Source organism: Citrus clementina, unplaced genomic scaffold (genome assembly GCF_000493195.1).
Source record: "Citrus clementina cultivar Clemenules unplaced genomic scaffold, Citrus_clementina_v1.0 scaffold_6, whole genome shotgun sequence".
Taxonomy (NCBI): domain Eukaryota; kingdom Viridiplantae; phylum Streptophyta; class Magnoliopsida; order Sapindales; family Rutaceae; genus Citrus; species Citrus x clementina.
This window is the reverse complement of record NW_006262139.1, coordinates 25522186-25547472: the sequence shown is the minus strand read 5'-3', so window position 1 is coordinate 25547472 and position 25287 is coordinate 25522186. Positions and strand designations below refer to the sequence as shown.

At 32.1% G+C, this 25287-nt stretch overlaps 2 protein-coding genes across 9 annotated transcripts; one reads left to right on the top strand and one right to left on the bottom strand.

Annotated features, from left to right (window-relative positions):
• Nucleotides 1-3985: 3985 nt before the first annotated feature.
• Nucleotides 3986-7167, bottom strand: LOC112097424. The gene is made up of 4 exons (XM_024182665.1): nt 7106-7167; nt 4250-6638; nt 4090-4165; nt 3986-4005 (listed from the first exon to the last, which is right to left on the bottom strand). The coding sequence occupies exons 1-4, from the start codon at nt 7165-7167 to the stop codon at nt 3986-3988; spliced, it is 2547 nt and encodes an 848-aa protein (XP_024038433.1).
• A 10267-nt stretch (nt 7168-17434) lies between these two features.
• Nucleotides 17435-21445, top strand: LOC18039003 (ubiquitin-like domain-containing CTD phosphatase 1). 8 transcript variants are annotated; one of them, XR_002904891.1, is made up of 8 exons: nt 17440-17786; nt 18817-19408; nt 19502-19583; nt 19776-19842; nt 20057-20242; nt 20361-20421; nt 20724-21084; nt 21216-21445. XR_002904891.1 is itself a non-coding variant. In XM_006431250.2 (7 exons), the coding sequence occupies exons 2-7, from the start codon at nt 19054-19056 to the stop codon at nt 20885-20887; spliced, it is 915 nt and encodes a 304-aa protein (XP_006431313.2). In that variant the 5' UTR covers nt 17440-17786; nt 18839-19053; the 3' UTR covers nt 20888-21445. The 8 variants fall into 8 exon arrangements, 6 of the variants coding, with proteins under 6 accessions (XP_024037878.1, XP_006431313.2, XP_024037874.1 ...); XR_002904892.1 differs by lacking the exon at nt 21216-21445 and having other exon boundaries at nt 17438-17786; nt 20361-20578; nt 20724-20815; XM_006431250.2 differs by having other exon boundaries at nt 18839-19408; nt 20724-21445.
• Nucleotides 21446-25287: the final 3842 nt, after the last annotated feature.

Below are 25287 nucleotides of genomic sequence, written 5' to 3'. Positions count from 1 at the left end.
CAAATATATAAGAAATTAATAATAATAATCATAAAGGCAGTCATAGTATGAACTTATATATATATATACTCAAAGAGAAAGAAACCGAGACCACCCGGCTATGGCTTATAGAATTACAATTTAAGTCGAATTTTACTTCACCAATCGATTTATGATTTTGGTCAAACTCAAACAAATACTAGTAAACGAAGACAGGGATATGGAACGAACATTGAAAGAATTTGGCAGGTTTCATTTTCGTCTGCGTTAATCGCTACGTTACGTAATACATATATAGTACTTGTTCCTGTTTCATTAGGGTATTCTCTAATAACTGCTTGACATTTGCACAAAATGGCGTATCGAATCAATCCAAGGAAATTAATCATAACATATAACAATGTTAATATGTTTGTTCATTTTAAATGATTGATTTCTATACTAATATGTTTGGGGGGAATTATGGAAGCAAATATGAACTAATGACGTGATGAAGATACGTGACAAAAGGAAGTCAATAACTGAAATCACGACAGTCTGAGCATAGTGGTGGGATAGTTAGAGGAGAGTTGGGAGGCAAGTTTCTCGTAAAAAGTGGCAATTCTGGTAAGACATGTGATTTCAAAAGGCACAATCGGGACTCAAAATTTTAGTTGTTAAGAACACACATGAACAGTGCATGCCATCATTTGTAAAATAAAAAATATATCACCTTTGGCTAAATACAAGGAACCAATAGTAAGAAAGATAGCTTAGTTAACAAATGAACAAGCGCCACATCAGCTATCCTCTACAGTGGTCCAGAAAGCAGCAGGACTATAAGTTGGAGTGAATACCACGTGTATAAAGTAACGGAGCAAAAGAGTAACTGGTATATAAGAATATCACTATATAAGAACCACTAATCTAATTACGCAAATGCCTTCACTTGAAGGAGGACAGCTACTAATTAAGCATCACGTGTACAAAATTATCAAATGGCCCCTAGGCACACTCCAATACTCTACAAAAGCTCAATGTTCACTCTAACGGTAACAATAATTCATGATCTCATCCATCACTCTAATGGTAACAATTTATCCTCCATTACTTATGGCTTTAAGGTTCTTCTTGGACCTTGAGGCAACCTTTTCTCTTTCATAATATGACCTAAGTTTCGAAGTATAGTCCCCGACCACCACCAGCTCCACCTCTAACACTAACATCTAGCTCTGTTTTGTAGGAGTTGTTCGGTTCAATCTTGGTGGTATTCAACTCCAATTTCTCCTCAGTTTACTTCCGTCTTCATCTATACTCGTCATAGTTAACCTCCTCCATTTGCGTAAAAACACCTCAAACATGGTTAGGCAACCTCCAGCATCCATTCTCCTTTTCTCTATTTTTATTGTTTGGTTGGTCAATGTAAAAACCAATACAAACAGTATACTTTATGAACGTGACTAATTCATTGTACACTAACAGTCAATTCCGCTACTCATTATTTAATTTCCAAGAAGAGTTCAGAGTTATGGCGGGACTTGACCTACCGTCAACATCAAGGACGTGTTGAGTTCTCAAGATTGAGACTCATCTTGGCATGCATTTTCGATCGGCATCGGCTGCTATTTACTCGATGGGTGTGAGGATTTCCCAAAATCATCAACTGTATATTAGTGGTAATTAGGCAAACGAAAGCAACTATTGATTTATTTATTAATTATATACGACGAAATCGGCATTGGCATCTTCGTTGTACGTGTAATATGGGCTTTCATGATTGAAATTTTCTATCATATATTAATTAACAAATTATGCCTGTATACGATTCAGCGTATGCAATAGCTAGTTAAACATGATTTTTAAGAAATGAAAGGTTGATAATTCTCGCACCTTTCATTTAAAATGTAGGTCTATTATTTTCTTCTCTTTTAACGTTCAAAATAAATGAGGCTCCTTTTTTAACATCAAAATACTTTCTAATTTGGCAACAAACTAAGAATTAATTATGCGGAGAGAAAAGATTGAGATAATTCAACTTAACATTTAGTCGACATTTCTTTCAAAACCATAGAAAAACAATAAACGTATCTACTTCCTTAGTCCTTATACAGGTATGATAGGTATAGAGCAGGAAATATCATGATACAACATTTTATTAAGCTTCAAACTCAAATCATTGACCTAAAAAAATTTTTAAAAAAAAAAAACGGTTTTCATTTGAATAAAATCACATATCAGCTGTTATTTTTCCAGTAACTATTATAACATACACTTTGCAGTTGAAAATCAATCTAATATGCCTTTAATGAAGGACGACAAATAAAGAGTGAATGTTAAACATTAATAATTACAGAAGGGTAATTTTCGGATACCTCCCTTGAGGTTTACCCCTGCTACACTTAGAGAGAAAGTATGAATATATTGACATATAGCACCCCTGAAAGTATATAAGCGTTAGGGAGCCGTTTGGTTTGACAATAAAAATACAATAATGCCCTTCATTCTACAGTGCAAGAACTGGCAATTGGTCTTACCTTACAGAGTTGTCAAATCATCCCTTGCTTCTTGGCGCCAAGTGCATAAGAACAAAGACAAGGTTGATATTATACTCTTATAATAACTTAATTTGACAATAAACAAATGATATAATGAGACAAAATTCATGTGATTGCTGGAAATGCCAAGATCCCCTTAAAAAAAATGTATATTGACAGTTGAATTTAAAAGCAACAAAGCAAGGCTGATTTAAAAGCAACAAAGCAACAGCTCAATTGAAAAGCAACAAAGCAAGGCTGATATTACCGTTAGAACAACCCAACGGTAATATCAGCCTTCTTGAGCTGTATTTAAGAGCAAATAACAGTCATTTTTTGCCAAGATTCACCACTATCTAATGCTTGTTATGGATTCAGCAAGCTCACAACAAACAACAAGATCCAGCAGCCGTGAATGCAGAGGATGGAGGGATGAGATTAATGGCAACCTCATTCGATTTGCAAATAAGATATGTAAGTGCAACAAAAGAGCAAGTGTGAAGATTTCGGAATCGGATGACAACCCAAACAAGCTATATTATTGTTGTATGGACAGCAGACATGGCTGCGGCTACTTCAAGTTCTGGATGGCATCCCCTAATGATTTCAACAAAGGTGAAATATTTGAAGGTGTAGGAACATGTCAAGCAAATTATGAGTTGCTACTGAACATGCAAAAAGAGTTGACAGATTTGAAGTTGCTGATGCAAAACACACATAAAACAATGGGGAAATGCAGTGGTATGAAAATATGTTTCCTGAGCATGTTCTTTTTCATTTGTGCTATTATAGTTTTAATAATGGGTGTAATTTTAGCTGCAAAGTAGGCATTATGCAACATTGACAGCCGCTACCAGCCACCAAAAGGAAATTGAAAGGAAGAGATATTTTACAGCTTTCCAGGAAACAACATGACATGAGACATTTAGAACAGTACAAGCTTTAATCAGTTGCTCATTATCTCATTCAAGTTTATTCAACTCCAAGCTCACTTAACTCCATCTCAATATCATCAGAACATTAAAACAACAAGCAACTGCAATAAATTTAAATCAAAGCATAATATATAATATGAAACCACAAAGCATGGCCATATGGATAATTGTCATTCCAGCAGAAACTCAGTTTGAACATTCATTCTTTGGCTACAACACACCGAGCCTTTACAAATGACAGAAGCACAGCATATAAATATATATAGTTATATCTCTCATCATAGTTTCATGTAACTAAGCCAAGACAATCATATATAACCTATCTTTGGCAGTATGAAAGTCTCTACGTTTCAGCAAAATATAAATCAAAAGAACTCAAACCTATATGTTAGGTGAGTAACAGATGATACACCATCTATTGATGCTCTGGAAATTCAAAGGTGTTGCATCATCTAATCCCCTCAAAAAAATCAAGTATAGGGTTATATATGTGCTCTGTCCTGTCACATACTTTTAGCTCTATGTTCTTGAATCTGCTGGATGCTTTAACTTTAGTAATCATTCTTGAGTCAAATGCCCTGCAAGCATATTGCATATTCAGTATAAAAACCACAAAATTAAGAATATTAAGTAACTTGAAATGTTTCCAAAATCATTATTACCATTATCATGGGCAGATGACTGCGTTTGGCTAGATGGATTGCCTAAATCATGTGAGTTGGTCTTACTAATTGGTGCCTAGAAAATGAAAATTAGTGATTAGTTCATAAATCATGTGTTGAGCAGTTTTCATTAAGAATAATTTCAATACATTTGTTTTACCTTGCCTTTAACCCTTTTCTTAGCCCTTTTCTTCTCATTATCACGAGTTGTCCTTGGGCAAGTCCTCTTGTTATGTCCCCACTGGTCACAATGAGAGCACCTCAAACTTGAACTTCGCTTAAATGTTGAAGATTCATCTGCTTCTTTCCTCCTTTTAGTTTGAGGTCTGCCAGCTGATCTTATGGCTGTAGGTGGCTGCAAATTGTCGTGAAGTTCAAGTGGCCACTTTTTTTCATCTGGAACTGGTGTAAACTGATGTTTGTATGTCCCAATAAAAGCTGTTTTTTTCAAATATGGATGTATAAAGTCTTCTACAGGGTATCTCTTTGCATCTATGCAACAAATGGCATGTTTGCAAGGAAGTCCAGATATTCCCCATTCACCACAGTCACAATTCTTTTTCGGCAAATCAACAACAATAATCTTTGTTGCATCTTCAACTACCTCGAAAGTTTCATTATGCCCAAAAATAATAGACAATGATCTTGCTGCTACTCTTCCCTCAACTATCTTTCTTCTCACAACTGGTGGTAGCTCATCATTCCATCCAAGGGCTGCCTCATGCCTTTTGTGAATTAAGCGCATAATTTTCCTTCGTATCTCCTCAAACATCCTCACAATTGGCAAACCTCTGTAGTTGTTAATCCAATTATTAAAAGATTCAGTCATGTTATTAGTGACATGACTGCATTTTGTGTGTGGGGAGAACAAATGCTTTGCCCAACATGCAATGGGAATTTTCATTAGCCATTCATAACCATCGGGAGTTATATTCTTCAATTCTTCCATATGGGAATGAAAGTCAGCAGCATTAGAACTCCTACAAGCCCTCCAGAAAACTTTTTTCAATAACAACCCAGGAAACTTGTTCTTGAAGTTTGCATAGATATGTCTACAGCAATACCTTTTGAACGACAGAGGAAATACTCTTTCTAATGCATTGAGGATACCTTTTTGCCTATCACTCATGAAGCATAAACCTTCACCACCATTACAGCCAACTTGATCATATAATTTTTCCAAAAAATACAGCCAAGACTCATTATTCTCAGTGTCAACCACACACATAGCCAAAGGATAAATTCCATAGTTTGCATCAATGCTGACAGCGGTTAGGAGTACACCTTTATACGGCCCTTTTAAATGACAGCCATCAACCCCAATGAATGGCCTGCACCCTTCAAAAAATCCCCTTCTACTACTGTCAATACAGAAGAAAAACCTCTTGAATGTGGGAAATTCAGCACCACCAGTCCAATCCCTTTCAATAGAGACAGTGGAACCAGGATTGGAATTTAACAAAGCATGCTTGTACCTAAATAATTTACTATAACTGGTCTTATGGTCTTCACCAAGTAACTCAAGTGCTTTTCTTTTGGCCCTGTACAACCTCTGATTATTGCATTCAATTCCATATCTCTGCATCAAAGCAGCAGCAATAACAGAAATCTTGATTTCAGGATTGGCCTTGAACAGATGTAGATAAGTGGCTGCTATCCAATCTGAAGTTGCCTCATAATTGTCATCAACTCTAGGACAAGTGTGCTCAGGGCAGTAAGTTTTAATCTGAAATGATCTCCTGTTCCAATTAGGGCTTGCGTGGATTCTCCAAGTGCAATTTGGTGCAGCACACACACATGTCACCCTTGTTTTTTCATTCTTCAACCTTTTCAGTCTGAATCCATTTCTAATTGCAAATACCTTCAACACTTTTCTGAACTCCCACACATTTACAAACAGCTGTCCAGGCTTTAACAATATCTCATCACCAACAGAATTAAACTGAAAGCCACCTGCATTTTTTTCATATTTAATGCAAGTTTGTTCTTGGACAACATCATCATCTGACTCACCTCCACTGTCATCCCCAGATTCATAGTCATCAAGATCATTACCAGGTGGATCAGTCTCATAATCCTCTTCATAATCATCTGGATTAGAACTAACCAGATCAGAACCATGTGGATCAGTCTCATAATCATCTTCAAATTCATCTACAGATGCGTCATAACAATTATACAACTCTTCATTTCCACTTTCCACATCATTATTCAATTGCTGAGTGCACTTATCTGCTGAACTTTCAACCCTATTTATATCTGGAAGCACTTTCTTAGGAGTCACTGTAAACCTAGCCCAATTGTACCCCTTTACTCTAAGTTGTTCAAATGCCTCTAACAAGTCTTTGTCAGTCAAAATTGCTTGCTGCTCAGTCTGCCAAGGAAATATTACTTGAACCTTTATCCCATTTGCATTCCTAATAGGATGACCCCAACAAGCATCCCTAATATCAACCCATAGTTTGTGCAAGCTATACTGCTCTGGAATAGCTAAACCAACAGAAAAAACTTCACCATCTATCACTGCCTCAATGTCAAAGTATAGCAAGCTGCATAAACAATGACAAAAATAACTAGCCTTTACAAAAATATATGGATAATAGTAGTTCACAAAATGCTAAGCTCTGATATTACATAACTGATGAGTGAATTAATGCTATTATTATTAGTATTTGGGCATATTGGCCATATACAAATGTGTAAATCTCAGTAACTTTGCTTATGATACAGTGTTAAATTCCTAAAATCAAACAAGAATATAAAAAATACAATAAGCAATCCTTTCAATTTTGCCAATTGCAGCAAGTTCCTGAAACTGGCATATGAACCACAGACCTTGGCTAGTCGCAAGTATTACATTCTAGCCTTGTGAAGCTCTTTGTACTAGCCATATGAACCACATATTCTGATTGTGTACTCATAAAAACTGATTCTAATTATCATTATTTCTTACAGTTTGAAAGAACAAGCATTAACCAGAAAGAAAACCTCCCAACATTGTACCCAAAATATCTACTCTATGCTTGCCGAAAGAAATGATGGAATAATATCTCTGAGTTTCAGCCCAAGCCTTGCCATTTTTAATTTTACATTCTCTCATGACAAAGCATAAACCTCTTATACAAGTTCTAAACAATTACGAGATCTTCTACATTAGCACATTCACCATCCAAATAAGAACTGAACATAACAACACATGCAGGGCAAACAAAATCACAATTACATAATAAATAAACAAACAATTAATCATAAAAACGAAAAAAGTCATCAGATCGAAACCAAAAATCGATTGAAATTCAAAATGTCCAGCGACAGCGACGAGGACGAGCTACTCCAGATGGCGTTGAAGGAGCAAGCGCAGCGCCGAGTCGTCTACGACACTCCGCAGCCGAGGAAACCCGTGGCAAATTACGTTCAGCAACCGAAATCGGCGGCGACACAGAAGGGTGGGAGATCGCAGGGGAAGAAGTACGAGGAGGAAGAAGAGTCCGAGGTGGAGATGCTGAGCATTTCCAGTGGAGACGAAGAGGTCAGTAGAGATCGAGGCTTAGCCGCTAAAAATAGAGCTAGAGGAAGAAGAGATGACGACGACACATGGAGAAAAGCTCACTAGTCAACTAAACTAGCAGCCTATTGAACAGAATCCCAGAATAAATTAAACCAAAATTAAGCTTAAAGATTTTATGGAAATACACACCTGGTTCGTTCTCCATTGATTGACTGCTCAGATGCCGGTTGTGGCCGGAATTTAGTTTTTGACATGCTTAATCTCAGAGAATTTTTCTCACTGTATCTTTTAAGTTTATATAAGTTGAAACCAGTGGGTATTATATGGGAATGAAAGTCAACCCATGAGAAGAAGTAGAGATGGGTCGCCTCAACCCATGAGAAGAAGTAGAGATGGGTCGCCATCCCCTTGGTTTTCATTGTGTTCCATGCTTTGTCACTGTGCATTCTGTTTCGTTCAGCAACCATTGTGCAGGATGCAAGTGTTTAGTTTAATCAATTTACTATTTCTTAACCATTTAAAAATTGTAAAATTTTACAATTACGTTATCACCCTTTCAAACCAAACGGCTCCCTAACGCTTATATACGTCAGGGGTGCTATATGTCAATATATTCATACTTTCTCTCTAAGTGTAGCAGGGGTAAACCTCAGGGGAGGTATCCGAAAATTACCCAATTACAGAATTTTGTCAAAGCATGGAAAACCTTTTGGATATTAAGTAATAATTACGCTTCTAAGAGTAAATGATGAAAACGACACAAGGGTAGTCCAGCCCATAATACGAATAAGAAAATTGAAGGATGTACTTTCAGTTGTTTGATGAGAACCTTTCATAATGTTGCACAAGACTAATATAATAAAATCTCAATTGATAATCACTTTTTCTCGTAAGGGAGAATGAAGGAACAAAAGGGAAAGAAATGCTTTGATGTTATGGTTCAATTTCTTGGTGGTGGTAGGTGGATAGAACAATATGATTACGACGTTGTTTGGGTTCCCAAATCCTTACGAGATCGATCCTACCGAAAGCTGATTTTGGGGTCCAAAATTTGAGATGTTCTTTTAATTAAATATTTATTGACTTTCTGGCCTCTCGTATTTCATGGGTAGTGGAAGGTTAGTGGTTACAAACTATCAACTTTCTTTCAAATTTAATGTATGCGTTAAGTTAGACGCCACTTCCCCAGCAATGTGCCCGGCCCCCAATTAATTAACTGATCACATCGCTCTCATCTTTCCAATATTGCTTTATCCACATGTCGAAAGATTTATGAACAGTTTCCTTTCCAAAACCCCAATAGTTATTTATTGGGTAAATATTTAAATAATTTTTATATTTTAACTTAACTGTTTGTTTAATTTTTATTTTTATTTTTTAAAAATATCTTAATATACTCTTGATGTTAAAAATGTAACGCTTCTACCTTTGCCTTTTATCTCCTTTTATAAGGATATCCCGCAACTGTATTTTGAGGATATTAATAGAAAGAAAAAATTATTAATTTAAAATTAGTCTTAAAAGTAATATAAAAAAATTTACTAAACTTTTAAAAAATATATATATATATATATATTACTTTTAAGATTAACTCGATAAATTATCTTTTATTAAATAATTATTACTAATATTGTTGCAAAGATATTAAACATTATTTTAAGTAATGATATTTATTGGTTAATTTGCTAATAAATAACTATTCGTTAAATTACTAATTAATTTTAATAGATGAATTAATTAGTACCAAGATTATTGTCGTAAGAGTATTATTAGAAAGTTAAGAAAAAGTAAGACATATTTAAAATATATAAACTAAACAGACACTCAAGTCATAATGTATGGACTAAACAAACATTTATCCATTCGTTAATTGAGTTGTCAAGTAGGTGTAGGAGTTTCATGTATTGTTATTTTATTTAGTTCCTGATTTTCAAATTAGACTTCAACTTCAATACATTGAGAAAACAGACAAGTTGGGATAGATATTGGACTAGGCTTCAGACCTAAAAAATATATTGGATCGTGTAATTATCATTATTTGTATTGGACAACTCTCTAATTTTATAGTAAAGAAAAAAAAAACTAATGCATCCAAAACCCTCATCAACAATGAATTAATATATATATAATGGATTAATAGGTCGAGAATAATGCTAGCATCGAAGATTAATTCTTCTTGAAAGTCCAATGGGCATTTGCATTTACATGTGGGTTTCAATTAATTCTCATATTAGCCAATTACAAATTATGTAGCTGTATATAATTAATTAACTATATAATTGTTGTGAAAATTTTAATATACTTGCAAGCGCACGAATCTAGAGATAGAATAGTGGTAACGAGGTCGATCCCACATGGATTGTTATAAATTGAAAAGTCTAATTTAAATCTAAAATTAATATTAATTCTAACCTAGTTGACCAAATTGAGTTTCTAAGAAAATTAAACCAATTAAACTAAGGAAGCAATTAAAATAAAGGAGAATTCAATAAGATAAGAATTACCAAGGTTTCAGAATCCACCACTATTCAACTAGTAATTATCTAATTATTAATTAATCCTCAATTTTAGAGTGACAACTCGAAATCAATCTATGTCGTCTCATGGATATAACAATTAAGCCCAAGTAATTAAATCTAATGTAGGTTCTTTTTCTGCTTAATAATATGACATCTAAGCATCCCATGTAAACATATTGAATAACAAAGAGTCAAAGTTTCCTAAGCACTCCATATAAACAATTTAATGAAAAACATAGAATCAAAGATTATCATATATAAACTTTATAAATCCAAGCATAGATTTAATCGAATATTAATCCTAACAATCAATAATGCATGACAGAATTGATGAAAAAATTTTATCAACATCCAATTAATCATGTGAAATAAAAATCATAATCATCAAAGAACATATATAAGGAATTAATTAAATAAAAAGATAACTATTTCATTGAATAAGGTTTCATCCTTAACCTCAGTATAAGAAAATTAGTTAAACATACTTGAATTGAGAGCAACAAAATAAATAAAACCAGCCATGGAAATCGAACTACTGCTACTGCTCTTCCTCTGGCGGCTTTCCTCTCCAAAAGCCAAAAGCTTGCTTTTGTATTACTCTTTAAAATGGGCCCCACCGACCTTGTTATTTCCTTAAGCCAAAAGGCTTGGCCTTTTAATTTTATTTGCTCTCACTCACGTGCTCACCAATTAAGCTTGCACTAGGATTCCCTTTTCCAATTGTAAAAGCCAAGTATGGGCCCCTTTAAGTTGCTTTCCATGCATTACAATGCCATGCATGTCCAGGTCACTTGAATAATTGAAATTCTTTTTGATTGCAAATTACTCTTGGCTTCATATGCTATAAACTCTTAATTGTGTCACGGCTTTGATTGATGTTTTCCCAAACTTGTTATTCTTTATGCACTTTTTATCCATAATCTCCAATTAATTCCCTATTCAATAAAATAATACAATTAATTAAAAATAAGAAATAAAAATAACTAGCAAATATATAATAAAGGGCAAAATATGTATATAAATTATGCTCATCAATAATCAAATAGACGAGTGACACATAATATTGGAATTCAAGTGGGGGCTCAAATGTTGGAATCCTGAACATTATTATAATATTATGTAGCAGATTGCAGAATTATATAATGAAAAGAGAGCACGACGGTTAGATAATAATCATGGCATGGATGATGTGCACATGATTATCCTAGCTAGCTAGTGATCCTCCTCTAAAAGTAAAACGTGGCATAATCGATCTTTTGGCATGCATACGATTATGAATGATGCTTTTCTTCATTTAAAGATAGATATAAACCACATGGAAGATGAAACTAATCAACATAAATACATTTTATCAGTCACTATAAGGAGGATTTGATCACTTTCACAATTCCATCAGTGTTATGCGTGATCGAGTTGAGTTCGAGCAGTGGTCCAAACTCTTCCGTGGAGTCGGAATAAGAAGACCGATGAAGCCGGTTGAAACTTTGGACCACCTATAGCAAATTCCACGACTCCGTCATTGCTCTCATGCATTTCTCAAGAACTAGTGGAGGAGCACTGGAATGGCTTTAATTAATTAATATATTTAATTATGTTTACGTACCACAATTACTTTCAAAGACGACAAATATATCTCTCTAAACATCTAAACGAAAGCGCGCATCTTCAAACAATTAACAACTGCGAATAAAAAAGTTGTATAGTTTGGTAATGTATAGTTTTTAAAATACTTATCAGGTAAAATAAGGATTACCCCCCTATTATTTGGATAAACTAAGTAAAATCTCCCTTATGTTTTAAAATAGTTTCAAACCCTACTCCTAATCTTGATGCTAGCCATAAAATTTTTTTTTTTTTTAGAAATTTTTTAAGCAAAATGACTTATATGTCCTTAATGATTATAATAACAAATTAAAAATTATGGAGAAAAACTACAAGTAGGAAAAATATCATAAATGCTCCTAATAGGAAAAACTACAAGTAGGAAAAACTGCAAATGCTCCTAATAGGAAAAATATCATAAATGACTTGCTATTGCTTGATAAGAAACAATTAACTAAGAAATTTTTTTATAATGTTGTGATTAAAATTATGACATCAATACCATCATAGACAAACATTTTATTAATTACACATAAAACTAGTAAATAAAAGAGAAAATAAGTAAATTAATACAAGATTAGTAAGTTGCTAAACACTTGTAAAGATAACAGAAACTTATAATCAACATTAAATTTAAACTAAATGAAAAATAGTTTATTAATTTAATTTAATTAAAGAAAGTAAAAACCTCTCATCAATTGAAAAAAAAATTATTGAAAACAACTAGAAACAGTTTTGTTAAATTGTTTTAATCATTAATTATATATTCATCCTAGGACATTCATAAATTTTTTTTAAAAATTTTCTATCATAGTATTTGTTTACTACACCTGTTAATTAAGCAAAATTAATTTTCTTGACCAAAATAGAATAAAATGATTATCTTATATTGGAACTAATTTTTTTCAGTTTTATAAATTTTTCATGTAATTTCAAATTCTGATTCGTACTAATACTTAAAGATCATTTGGGTTTACTGTCAAAAAGATTTAGAAAGATGCAAAATCATTTTATCTTACAAACAACTATGAAACTATGAAATGAATAGTTTTTCAAAATTTAATTTTGAAAATAAGTTTTATCCTTAATGACATTTCACATATATCAACGCCTGTGTTTCATAAACCCAAAACTATCATTATTCAATTTAGAAACAAAATTAGAAAATATATAAGGTAACTATTATTATAATCAATATTTATTTTACATTTGTAAGTTTTTATTCTATTTATCAATAATACATCAATTAGCATGTTTATGTTAGTTTTACTAATTTTAGATTCCATTTACAAGTCTGATGTTTTATTTATGTAATTTATGTTTTATTTTATACTTGATGCTGATTTACAAGTTTTATATTATATTATGTTTGTAAGTTTTTATTTTATTTATCAATGATACACTAATTTACCACTCCTATGTTAATTTATTTATTTTACTTATCATTTAAAAACCTTATGTTCTATTTACATAATTTATGTTTTATTTTACACTTAATATTAATTTACAAGCTTTATCTTATATTTGTAAGTTTTCATTTTGTTTACCATTGATATACCAATTTATTACTCTTATGTTAACATACTTGTTTTATCCTTTGTTTACAAGTCTTATATTTTATTTACATAACTTATGTTTTATTTTATAATTAATGTTGGTTTACAAATTTTATGTTATATTTGTAAATTTTTGTTTTGTTTATCAATAAAATATCAATTTACCATTCTTATTTTAATTTACTTATTTTACCTTCCATTTGCAAGTATTATGTTTCGTTTACCCAATTTTTGTTTTATTTTACGCTTATTGTTGATTTTTAAGTTTTGTGTTACATCTATAAGTTTTTGTTTTGTTTATTGATAATACATCAATTTACCCCTTTCATGTTGAATTTCTTGTTTTACCTTCCATTTGTAAGTTTTATATTTCATTTACACAATTTTTATTTTATTTTACACTTAATATTGATTTATAAGTTTTGAGTCACATTTGTAAGTTTTATTTTTTATTTTTTGCCAATAATGCACCAATTTATCACTCCTACATTAAGTTGCCTATTTTAACTTCCATTTACAAGTCTTACTCTGTTTACATAATTTATATTTTATTTAACATTTAATATTGATTTACAAGTTTTACGTCACATTTGTAAATTTTTATTTTATTTGCCAATAATACACCAATTTACCACTCCTATATTAAATTACATGTTTTAAGTTCCATTTGCAAGTTTTATACTATATTTACATAATTTATGTTTTATTTTACACGTAACGTTTATTTACAAGTTTTATGTTAAATTTATATGTTTTATATTTCATTTACATTATCCATGTTTGATTACAATATTAATGCGGCCGTGATTTTAATCACAGCATCATCAAATGGCCCTTAGTTAAGATCAAACAAGTAAGCAAGCAACAATAACAATGATGGTAAACAACAAAACGTGTATGGTATGGTTTAGCCTATGCATATCCTACGAAACCAACGATTATGTGCTTAGATTTTATCAAATTTGTTATATTTATTTAAATGAATACTTTATATAATTGTTAGGAGTAGTTATGAAATTTCTCCTACTTGTAATTTCTCTTCATACTTTACATTTCGTTATTAAATTAATTTAATCAATAAGGGTATATAAGTCAATTTTCTTAAAAAAATTCCCAAAATATTTAAAATGTATGGTTAATATCAAGACTATGGTAAGAATAGTGAAATAATATATAAAACTAATACTATTATAACTAGGATGACAAAAAAACCCAATTCGGACCAGCTCATTCCCATAGGCTTTGACTCGAACCTCCACATGAGGACTTGGAAAAAGGCTTAAGGAAAAAAGCTCGGGCTAGGCCCAAGCCCTCAATTTTTTTTTTGAAAAAGTAAAATTTATAAATTAGAATAATAAGTTAAAATTTAAAAAATAATGAAAAATAAAAGAAGAAAGCTTAAATCCCTAAATCATATATCAATAATAAATAAAAAACCTAAAATTATAATCACTAAACTATATTTTAAGTATAAATTAATTAAAAGAATACTTGAATTAGAGAATCTAGTATTAAAAAAATAAATATCTAAACTTTTATTTGTTTCGTTTTCTTTATTTATGATTTATTTTGAAATATTTATTTTCTTTAATTCATTATTGATTATTACAATTTGTTTATTATTAGCTCATTTCAACTTCACAATAATTAGAAAAAATTGGAAAAAAAAGTGAAAGCGCAAGTCCAGCCTTTATACTTCTCCTTTTTTAAGCTAAGGACCAAGCCCACATTTTGTCATTCCTAATTTTACATACAGAGAGTTTGGATATATTTAAAAATATGAGGGGTGTTTTGCTTAATTTATCTAAATAATAGGGGTTATCCTCATTTTTCTATAATTGTTGTTAGTTGTGTTGTATAAATAATCAACTTTAAAGAGATTCAGTTAAATATTTTGTAAAATTTATTTTAAAATGTGTTATGAATTTTGTAACCAATCATATATATTTGATAAATCTTATTGTTAAAATATTATAAAAATTTAAATGACTGAGATAGTCATAATATTAAATAAAATTTATTTACACATTTATAAACACGCGTAACAACAAATTGAAACGTGCAGTGATTGATTGATGATGATCATGTTGTTTTGGTTTTTGGCGTGCGTGATTAATTGACAAAGAAGTTTATAATTAATGACAATAAGTTTATAATTAATTGTTGGTGGTGTTGAAAAATAAATAAATGAAAAGAAATAATAGATTGTGATATTTGATTTAAAAGAAGAACGAACGAACAAAGAACGAACAGTTTCTGAGTCCTCCTTTCTCTCTCTACTCGTTTTCATAATTCCCCCCCTTTTTTGTTTTCCTCCTTTCTTTCTTTCGGTATTTTAAATTGGCGTATAACGTTGTGTTTTTTTTCGTCCCTTTTTTTTTTCCCGGGGGGGGGGGGGGGGGGAATAGGAGTTGTTGGAATTGTCAGGTGATTCTTTTTTTAAGCTATTTACACATTTACTAATCTTAGGATTGGACTATTTGAACCCATCAAATTACTCAATAAAATTATTTACTAAATGAACCCACTGTCAAATTTTGAAATTTTATATTTTACTCAATAAACCCACTTAAATACCTAATATACCCTCACTAAACCCAGTTTTTATAATAATTATGATTTTACTCATTAAACCCATTAAATTCATTTATAAACCCATTAAATTCTTCTAAAAGAATAAAAAAAAAGAAGCAAAAGGAAAGGAAACAAATTTTTTTTTTTGACGATTTTAGAATACATTCATGATGAAGCAGGTTACGTTAAAGTTAGCATCACATATGCATCGCATATGCATCCAACATATTTGCTCTTCGGCATGTTCCACATCAGTTTATGAAATTATATTGGACTAAAAAACTGAAATCATAAAAGGAATTATGTTAGATGTTATACTTCTAGAATTAATATTTGCTATCATGTGGATTAATATTTGGCTATTTGATTAATGCTGAGCTATTTTTGGACAATCCTCATCTCTTTTGGTATTGAAGATATTAAGGGTTTTCCGGGTAGCTATTGTCGTGGTTGTAGAACACGTTGGAGGGTATTGAATTTGAGAAATTGAAGCAACGGAAGCCATTTTTGAGTTTGGTTGGTGAAGGTAAGGCTCGGTGTCAGTGGAGAGTCAAGAATGGAGAAAATAAACGGAAAAAAAACAAAAATCAAATGTAAATAAAAAAAATTCATACTTGTTTGTGATTCAAATTATTGTCAATATTGTTTTGTTCCTCCATAAAATCAATATCCATCAAATTAACAACAACCAATTTTGTTACTCTGAATTGAATCATACATGCCCATTTAATAAAAATATATGGCTTGACAGAAGAATCACACCTCTTGATTATTTAGGATTTAATGAAAATATAATTAGAATTCAATAAAACTATGTTAAATATAGAGATGGGTTCAAAGAGTAAAAAATTTGTTTTTTTTTTCTTTTTTATTATGTTCTAATGCCCATAATTGTAATTTAATTTAGAGATATTTTAATCATAAAAAAATTATTTTTAAAAGTGGGTTTATTGAGTAATTTGGTAGGTTCAAATGGCTCCACCCATAATCTTATTATTAAACTATTATAAGAATTTAAATAACTGAAATAGCTATAATATTAAATGAAATTTATTTACACAATTATAAATACATATAACAACAAATTGAAATTGCCAACACCAATTAAACATTGATAATGCTTGTACTTCATTGGTGCACCATCCAACTACACGTCTTCCACATGCCACTGCTTTACCTTGGGACCAATCAAATCAACTCCAATCAATTTAGTCAAGAAATCTTGAATTTTCACATCCCCTTGCCGCCAGCCCCTCTTCCACTCCCACTTCTTCATCTTAAATTTATTTACACAAGTCTCCTTTAATAATAATAGTGTATGAATATGATTTTTAATTTTTTATTTATTTATTAACCATTAATTCCCATATATATTATTGCTTGAAAAAAAACAGATCAGATCACATAAAATCTTAATCTATAAGGACTAATTGGGCCAGCCAATAAATCCATGCTTCTTTATATCACCTACAGCTAATTCGTATTATTATTAGCCTATACTGTCCTCACGCTTGCATTTGAACGAGTCAACAAACAAAAACCTCAACTTTGACTCGTTCACCACAACCACATTCCACGTCACCACGTGTCAATATATTATTACAGTACGTTATGTAACACCAACCCGGTGGGATTCGTTCAGCATTACGGAGAAGAACTTCCTCCTCCGTCTGGAGTACTTCCTCGTACGCTCTTTTTGTCTCTGTCTTTGTCTTGTCGTAAAGTCAAGACTCAAACCAGAGCTTATGTTGTAATGTACGTCGTTTTATCTAGGGAGAGAAGAGGGAAAAAAAAAAAAAAAGCAAGTTAAACTATTAATTCGGTTCTCTCTCTCTCTCTCTCTCTCGCTCTCCTCCTCTTGCTAGTAGTGATTCAGTATTTTTTAGTTTGGACCCAGAAAGAAAGAGAAGAAATTTGAAAGCTTTCATCTTAGTTAAGGTAAGGTTAGTGTTTTGTTTCTCTTTTAAGAATTTATATAAATATATATATTTTTAATTTACCCATATGATACGAATATGAATATAGCTTCTTCTTCGCTAGTTTTTTTTTTTTTTTTTTTTTACTCTTTATTTTATCATGGTTTTCTCAGCAGCAATCAAACAGTGATTATGTTAATAGCTTTTCATTTGCAAGTTTTGTTATTGTCTTACTTTACGATTCTGATTTTGTCATATAATATTATTTGCTTTTTAGATTTCTTGAATAATTTTCATATTAATGCTTTCTGATTTTTTTTTTTTTTGGGAACAGGGTAAAGTAGTATTTAATGCCATTCTATTATTTTTAAATGCAGTAGGAAGAAAATAAAAATTGGTGGAGTTTTGTTGTAAAATTTATTACCAAACCTGTTCTAACTTGACTGTTAGGAACTGAAGCTACCCTGCGAAATGCGCTCTAAACAAACCAAATCGAATTAGATTATATGTTCCTCAATGGGGGAGCCAGATTCTAGGGAAAGAAAGAGAGGGAGTAGAAGGCTGAATTTCTTGTAGGAACAGGATTGCATGCATTTTCTCTTTAAGTAGGAGTTCGAAGGATGCAATAATAATAATGTAGGTGGAATATTGTCTGTGACAATGACAGAAATATAAAACCAACTAGTTTCTTGAGGGAGATTGGAGGGTAGTATTTTGCTTCTTACAAAAGTTTAGAAGAGGAGCTGTTTCAGTATCTGGCTGGGTAAGAAAGAAAAGTTGAATTGTGTATATATAGTGAAGAGTGTGGTAGGCTGCTAGCTGCAACAATGAATTAATTCTAGAGTCTCTCTTATGCACTAGATAGGAGATTTTCCAGGTTCCCTCCGTTGCTCAAGTTCCCTGGTATATTGTTCACTAAGTTCTGATTTATATAACTCAGACCTTTATACACTTTACCAACAAATATGTCTTTTCACTTTTTTTTTTTTTTTTTTAGTTGGAATGGTTTGTTTTTGCTAAATATGTTGGAAGCTAATTTTCACTCTTTGTAGTTTGTCGTGCACTAATTGTCAGGAACAACCAAATGTGGAAACTGACGCTGCAGCCTCAAAGAGTCGTAAATGATCCTCCTTTCAATAGTTTGAGTTTGAATGGTCAAGAAGGAAATGTAGGATACTCTTTTTGGAATTGAATCAATACTTCAGCCTCCATTTGTTAACATTACAAAGACAAAGACGGGTACAGAAATAGCTACAAGAAGTGATTTTGGTGTTGAAATTAAAAACAGGATGGAGAAGCTTAACCAGCTGAAAACTATTCCAGCGAATGAGCTTCATGAGGATGTCAGGCTGCCTAAAATGGTTCAGAAGAATAATAACATGTCAACTTTAAGCCTACCAGATGAAAAATATACTGCAGAAAAAGTTATCTCATCAGAAGCTGATGAAACTCAAGATGCTACTCTCACTTTTTCCTACAGAGAGGATAACCTCTCTAGAATTTCCCTCTCCTCACAGTTTAGTGCTCCTATCAGTCGATTGAGAAAAAAACTTCTTGTTCTTGATTTGAATGGGCTGCTAGCAGATATAGTGTCTCCTCCTCCAAAGGATTGTAAAGCAGACAAAAAAATCGCAAGACATGCAGGTGAGTATTGATGCCAAATCATCTGTTAACTCATTTACCTTGTCATCTATCATTAGACTGCTCAAACTAATTGGAGTGATTTTACTTTTTCAGTTTTTAAGAGACCCTTTTGTCATGATTTTCTGAGGTTCTGTTTTGAGAGATTTGATGTGGGGGTTTGGTCCTCAAGAACCCAGTACTCCTCTACCTTTATTATCTTTATTTCAAATTTCATCTAACTTTCTTTGTTAATTCATGTTCACTTTATGTTTTCCCTCTATTGTGTTCTGGAGAAATTACTGCTCTTCTTTTTCTTCCAATTTCTAGTGTTCCTGTATCTATTATTCAGTTTTATAAGCTGATTGCGGGGCATATAAATTTGTGACAGAAAAAATGTGGAAAGAGTGGTTGACTTCTTGATGGGAGATATGAAGCACAAGTTGCTTTTTTGTTGGGTAGGTACCTGACTATTTTGTAGATTTGTCAGTAATAGTAAATTGTCACATGATAGGAGGAATTTACAAATTATGTTACTCCTTTCATACTATTATTGTCTAACATAACTGCACATGTTCATGCAAGGAACACTCCAATCCTGTTGGTGCATTTACAGTACTGTAATTCTCTAAATATAGCTCTTGTGAATCTCCACCCTTGATGAATATTCAGGATTTATCCTACTGCACTGCAACAAGTTTTAAGGCACTTGAAAACAAGTATAAGGCCTTGGTGTTCAAGGAATTGAGGAAAGTTTGGGAAATCAGTGATCCTAATTGTCCTTGGGCTAAAGGAGACTATAATGAGTCAAATACTGTATTGTTAGATGATTCTCCCTACAAGGCATTGCTTAATCCTGTAAGTTTACTGAATTCTTGTTTTCTTTTTCCTTTTACTCCATTAATATCACTCTATCATTTGATTTTGAATTCATGCCCTAATTCTTTCAAAATTTGTTTTAACTTTTACCTGATAGCCATACACAGCAATCTTCCCTTGTTCATACAAATATCAGAATCCGAGTGATAATTCATTAGGTAAGAAGTCTTTGATCTGATATTGCTCTACATTCTAGAATGGTGACGAAATGTGGACTACCCTACGTATATTCTTTAGCTGCTGTCTTTTGGCCATCTTTTGGACATATGATTGCACAAGTCTATGACTATCCTTGCAACGAAATTATCTAAGATGGTAGAAATACTGCATTACTAGTTGGTTTGTTTTGTTCCTTTTAGAGTTTATTTTATTTTATTTTATTTTGCTTGTATCTTGAGTTATCTGGTTAGCGTAAGGTGTAAGCCATGGCAAAAAAAATCAAAATTTAAATACAATGCAGGTGCAGGAGGTGATGTCAGAGTTTATTTAGAAATGTTGGCTGAAGCTGAGAACGTACAGAGGTTCATTCAGCACAACCCATTTGGTCAAGGTGCCATCACGAATAGGAGTGAATATTGGGACTTCTACCTCCGAGCTATGAACACTATTTATTTTGCCAACTAAAATTTGTTGTGAGTCACAGAGTCAGAGGTTTGGACAGAATTCAGCTGGCCGAAAATAATGTTGAGCTTAAGCAGTACGGAGTGAGCAGTTTGGGCATGGCTACTTCTTGATATGGCATGTGGAGGAGCTTACCTGCTGTCTTTCTGGGAAAATGATTGCAGAGGATGCAGTAATCAATCTCACTGTGGATTGACCTTGTAAGAAGCCACTTTCAGTTTGCTGGATTATCATATTTATCAAGGAATTAAGGGAAAATTATAGAGAGATATATTACTTGTACGAGTTCCAATCAACGGTTTCTAACTTTCTGTCCTTGCCATCAACTCAGATACCACCATTTTGTCAACCAGAACCAGGATGGATGGAACTAGCGTACGGATTTGGGTTTTATGCGTCACCTAAACTTCAGTACTGATATTTTTTCTTGCAGTTCATATGAGTCATGTCATACGGACTGATTCTATTGAGTCCTGCATCAATTTATCATGAATCTCGCAGTCACACCCATTCATCTAATTTTCGATTACCTAGTATTTTAATACAAGGCTGTTGAAAGTCTGTAGTATTCTAACTCCTTAGCATGCCCTAAATTCTTTTCTTGCGATTGCCATGCATTCATCAGGGATTTTATGTACAATATATAAAGGTTTTGTAGTTTCATTTACCCGTGGCCGTTTGCATGGCCCATGCTGTTTTAGTTCGGCCCATATAAAAAAGACAATGGAATGAGAAACCCTTTCGCATTTTATATTCACATTTTTTTAATCTCATTTCTCTTATGGTAGCCAGATTGATAATAGATGTATGCAATTAATGTGATAATTTCATCTCAAATATTATAATTGAATGAACAACTACAAATGAAATGTGAATGTGATACGAGTGAAAGAATGGAGTGAGTAGGTGAACGAACAGAAGTAATCATCTGAACAAATTCAACCATCAATAATTATTAAGAAAATAATGACCGCACAATTTTATTAAGTGAAGATGATAACTTGCTACTAGTTGGATTCAAAACAAATTTTAATATATATATATATATGACAGACTCCAGCATTGATGAGGAGCCGAAAAATTTGATGATTTTTACCAGGGAGCAAAGCCATACGAATTACGAGAGGATGACTTCAATAATGAAAGGTAACATAATTCAAACAGGACGTGGCCAAACCTAAGATAAAGATCGTAAAGATATGACTGACAAAGTCTACGACTTTACTGGCTTTGCTAATTGCCATCATGTTCTCTTCTTCAATCCTCAATCATTTTCTTCTCTCTGCTCAGAGATTTGGTATTGACTCTAATCCAATTCAGGACCCAGTTCCCATTCCCCCCACTTGAACCTAGCTATCTACTCCACATAATTAAAATTATATATACGAATTAAACTCTGGTATTAATTAGCAGGATTCATTCCAAGTCTAAACCTTTTGTGACATCTAAATATATATATAGGTCTTACACCAAGTAAGTTATGATATATATGAGAATGTTACATCGAATCCTGAGACAATATACAGGAGAATTGGTGTGTGTGTGTGTGCGTGTGTTACTATGAATATCTATTTCCCCAGAAAGAAAAGAAGCTTCTTAATTACTAAATACAAGCAGCTGATGATATCATAATAGTAAGCATGATCAACTGGGCATGTGCAGAGATATATAGTTTAGGATTCTAATAATGAACTGGCAATTTGATAGTATGATTTGTTAATACATTTTTTTTTTTTCTAATATTGGCCTTCGTCAATCTTGTATTGGCGTGTTACATGAAATAAATTAAATTATTCATGCCACTTGTACCAGAAGCGCTTTTTTCTTCAGCGGCATGAATGCTTCTTAGTACACGTGATGGATGCAGATAAATTATAATTGGTCTTATAATTTATATAGTATGATATGATATGATGACTTTGCGTGTGCAAGTTCCATTTCGTTGGGCAACAAGTCCACAAGCTTCCCAAGTGCAGTGCATGTGCCTGTTGCTTAGGTGTGTTATTTTGGTTTATTGTTAATTAATAAATAGAGAGAAATTGCTTTTCGAAAAGAGAGAGAGAGAGAGAGAGAGAGATTGGGAAAGAGATACTTGAAGGAATTCTTGCTTACCAATAAGCTTAGATCCACAGGCTAGCTGGATTTCAAAGCTATCATTCTCGTGTGAAATGCAAGATAAGATGGAATCTTGACTTACCCCTACGGACGTTAGAGGTATCATCATATTGAATGTGTATTAATTAATCTTTAACATGCATCATCACAGTATCATTCCTTCCCCTTGTTTTATGGCCACACAAACTAGGGTAATTTTCATGAAACATCTTAGAATTTGAGTAGGAACCTGCCTATGGCTTTCAATAAAATATTGAGTTTTGGTAGTTCTTAATTTTGGTTTGTTCAAGCAAAATGTGGATAATTTTACCACAACAAATTAGCATTAATTAAACACCCATTAATTAGTAAGCTAATATTGAGATGGTGATATGGTGGAGGACTAGGGGATGTGTGGGGGACATTATGTGGCAATTATGGTGGGCCGATATGTAAATGCCTATTGAAACGTTGTTTAATTAGAACTAAGAAGATGATGGTGATGAAGATGGAAAGTATTATCGGTCCCTGCTGCCCAATGAAGCTATGGCAACCCTCATGTGATAGTCTCACTTTTTGCATGTGCGTATGCTCCCCCCTTTTCAATTTCAACTATCTCTATCAGCCCACTTTCATTGACATTGCATGTGTCTAATAATTAATTCTCTATCATTAGTATTATATTTTAGGGTTTTGGACCAGAATTCTATATATATATATATATATATACATCCTTAACATTTTCCACCACTTTCATTAATGCATGTAATTAATTAACTTTCTTATTGGAAAATTAATTTGTGAGTTGGTCAGAACAGCTTTATCATTTTAACAAAATTAATTGTCAAAGTATTTGTGTTATGCGCATGGTAAGGCATTGTGTTCTATAATTCTCTCGATTTAGGAAGAATAAATTGGCAAGTAAAAGCACGTGATGCTCTTTGTATTATATAGTATGAATATATGACCGATTCTAGCTAGCTAATTATTATAATTAAATTATCAACTAAAAGTCAATTTTCAATTTTTTTTTTTTACTTTTATAAGATTTCGATTGCATAGAATTATTATTACATTAGATTTTGTGGATTATGACTTCGAATAATGGTATGCAATGGTATGTATAGCTTTGTGTTGCTTTCATCGTAATATATATACACACACATATATAATAATAATTTTTTGATGAGAATATTCTCATTTTAATAAAGTGAGAATGCCACTAATAAAAAAAAATTTAAATACACTAATAGATAAAAAAATTATAATTTGTAATCTATAGTTTTATTTTGTTAAAGTGAGGATACACACTAAAATGTTTCGAAAAGTAATGATCAACTTTTAATTTTCACTTTTGATAATTAATCATCTTGATCTTCGTACTTATAACAACATATGTATCACCAAACACAAACACAGGCAGGACGACCAATTTAAATGGCATGCATGCACCAATGCACTAATTATGCATGGTTGTTATGTTTTGTACATTTTACTCCAAAAGATTGTTTTATTATCTTATTTTGATGCAAATCAGTATTGTATTACTCTCTAATTCTCATTTTGTAAATTGTGCATGCTTGTGATAATATATAAGAAATAGTACTTCAAATATAAACCAACATCCAAAGTTGTAGGAAAGGGATGGCATGTTGCGTACACACACACATACTCTTTCATCTTTAACCCAAAAGGATTTTAAAATTATAAGTAGTATTATAGATATCCCAAAATTTTATCTTAATTAAAATTCAATTTCAAATTGATATGATATTTATTCATTAATTGGTGATATAATAAATTAATTTTGCTTAGAATTTATGAAGAATCATCAATCCCAAGGATGCTCTGTAGATGGTGTACTTCACATATGACATATAAACCCAAAGCATGCTTATTTGCTGCTGTAATCAAATTTAAGAGTATTGATCAGTGGGCTACTAATGTCCCTCTCTTTATACAATAATGCTACACATCCTAAATTTCTTATCCCAAAAAGTTATCCCAAATGATGTGGCATTTATCAATTGGTTGGTGAGATAATACAATTAATTCACTTGGATATTGTAAATAATTATCAACCACTCAATTAATGACACATCATTTGGGATAACTTTTTGAGATAAGAAATTTGGGATGTGTAGCATTACTGCTCTTTATATGGAGTGCGAGATTTATAAGATTTTCTGTGGATTTTATCGGGCAACTCTCTTTACCTCGTCAAAACCCATCAAATTAATTACCTAAAGATCAAATCTTATAAGGAGATATGTGAAGATTTTCTTTCTTAATTATATACTCTAGAAAAC

Bases quoted from the DNA above. Each gene is read 5' to 3' on its own strand.
- LOC112097424 (XM_024182665.1), bottom strand. From the start codon at position 7,167: ATGGCAAGGCTTGGGCTGAAACTCAGAGATATTATTCCATCATTTCTT. The intron at 6,639-7,105 runs GTAGATATTTTG...TTGTTTATGCAG, and splicing joins TTTCTTTCGGCAAGCATAGA to CTTGCTATACTTTGACATTG. The intron at 4,006-4,089 runs GTAATAATGATT...ATATGCTTGCAG, and splicing joins GTCATCTGCCCATGATAATG to GGCATTTGACTCAAGAATGA.
- LOC18039003 (XM_006431250.2), top strand. From the start codon at position 19,054: ATGGAGAAGCTTAACCAGCTGAAAACTATTCCAGCGAATGAGCTTCAT. The intron at 19,843-20,056 runs GTAGGTACCTGA...ATGAATATTCAG, and splicing joins ACAAGTTGCTTTTTTGTTGG to GATTTATCCTACTGCACTGC. The intron at 20,243-20,360 runs GTAAGTTTACTG...TTTACCTGATAG, and splicing joins ACAAGGCATTGCTTAATCCT to CCATACACAGCAATCTTCCC.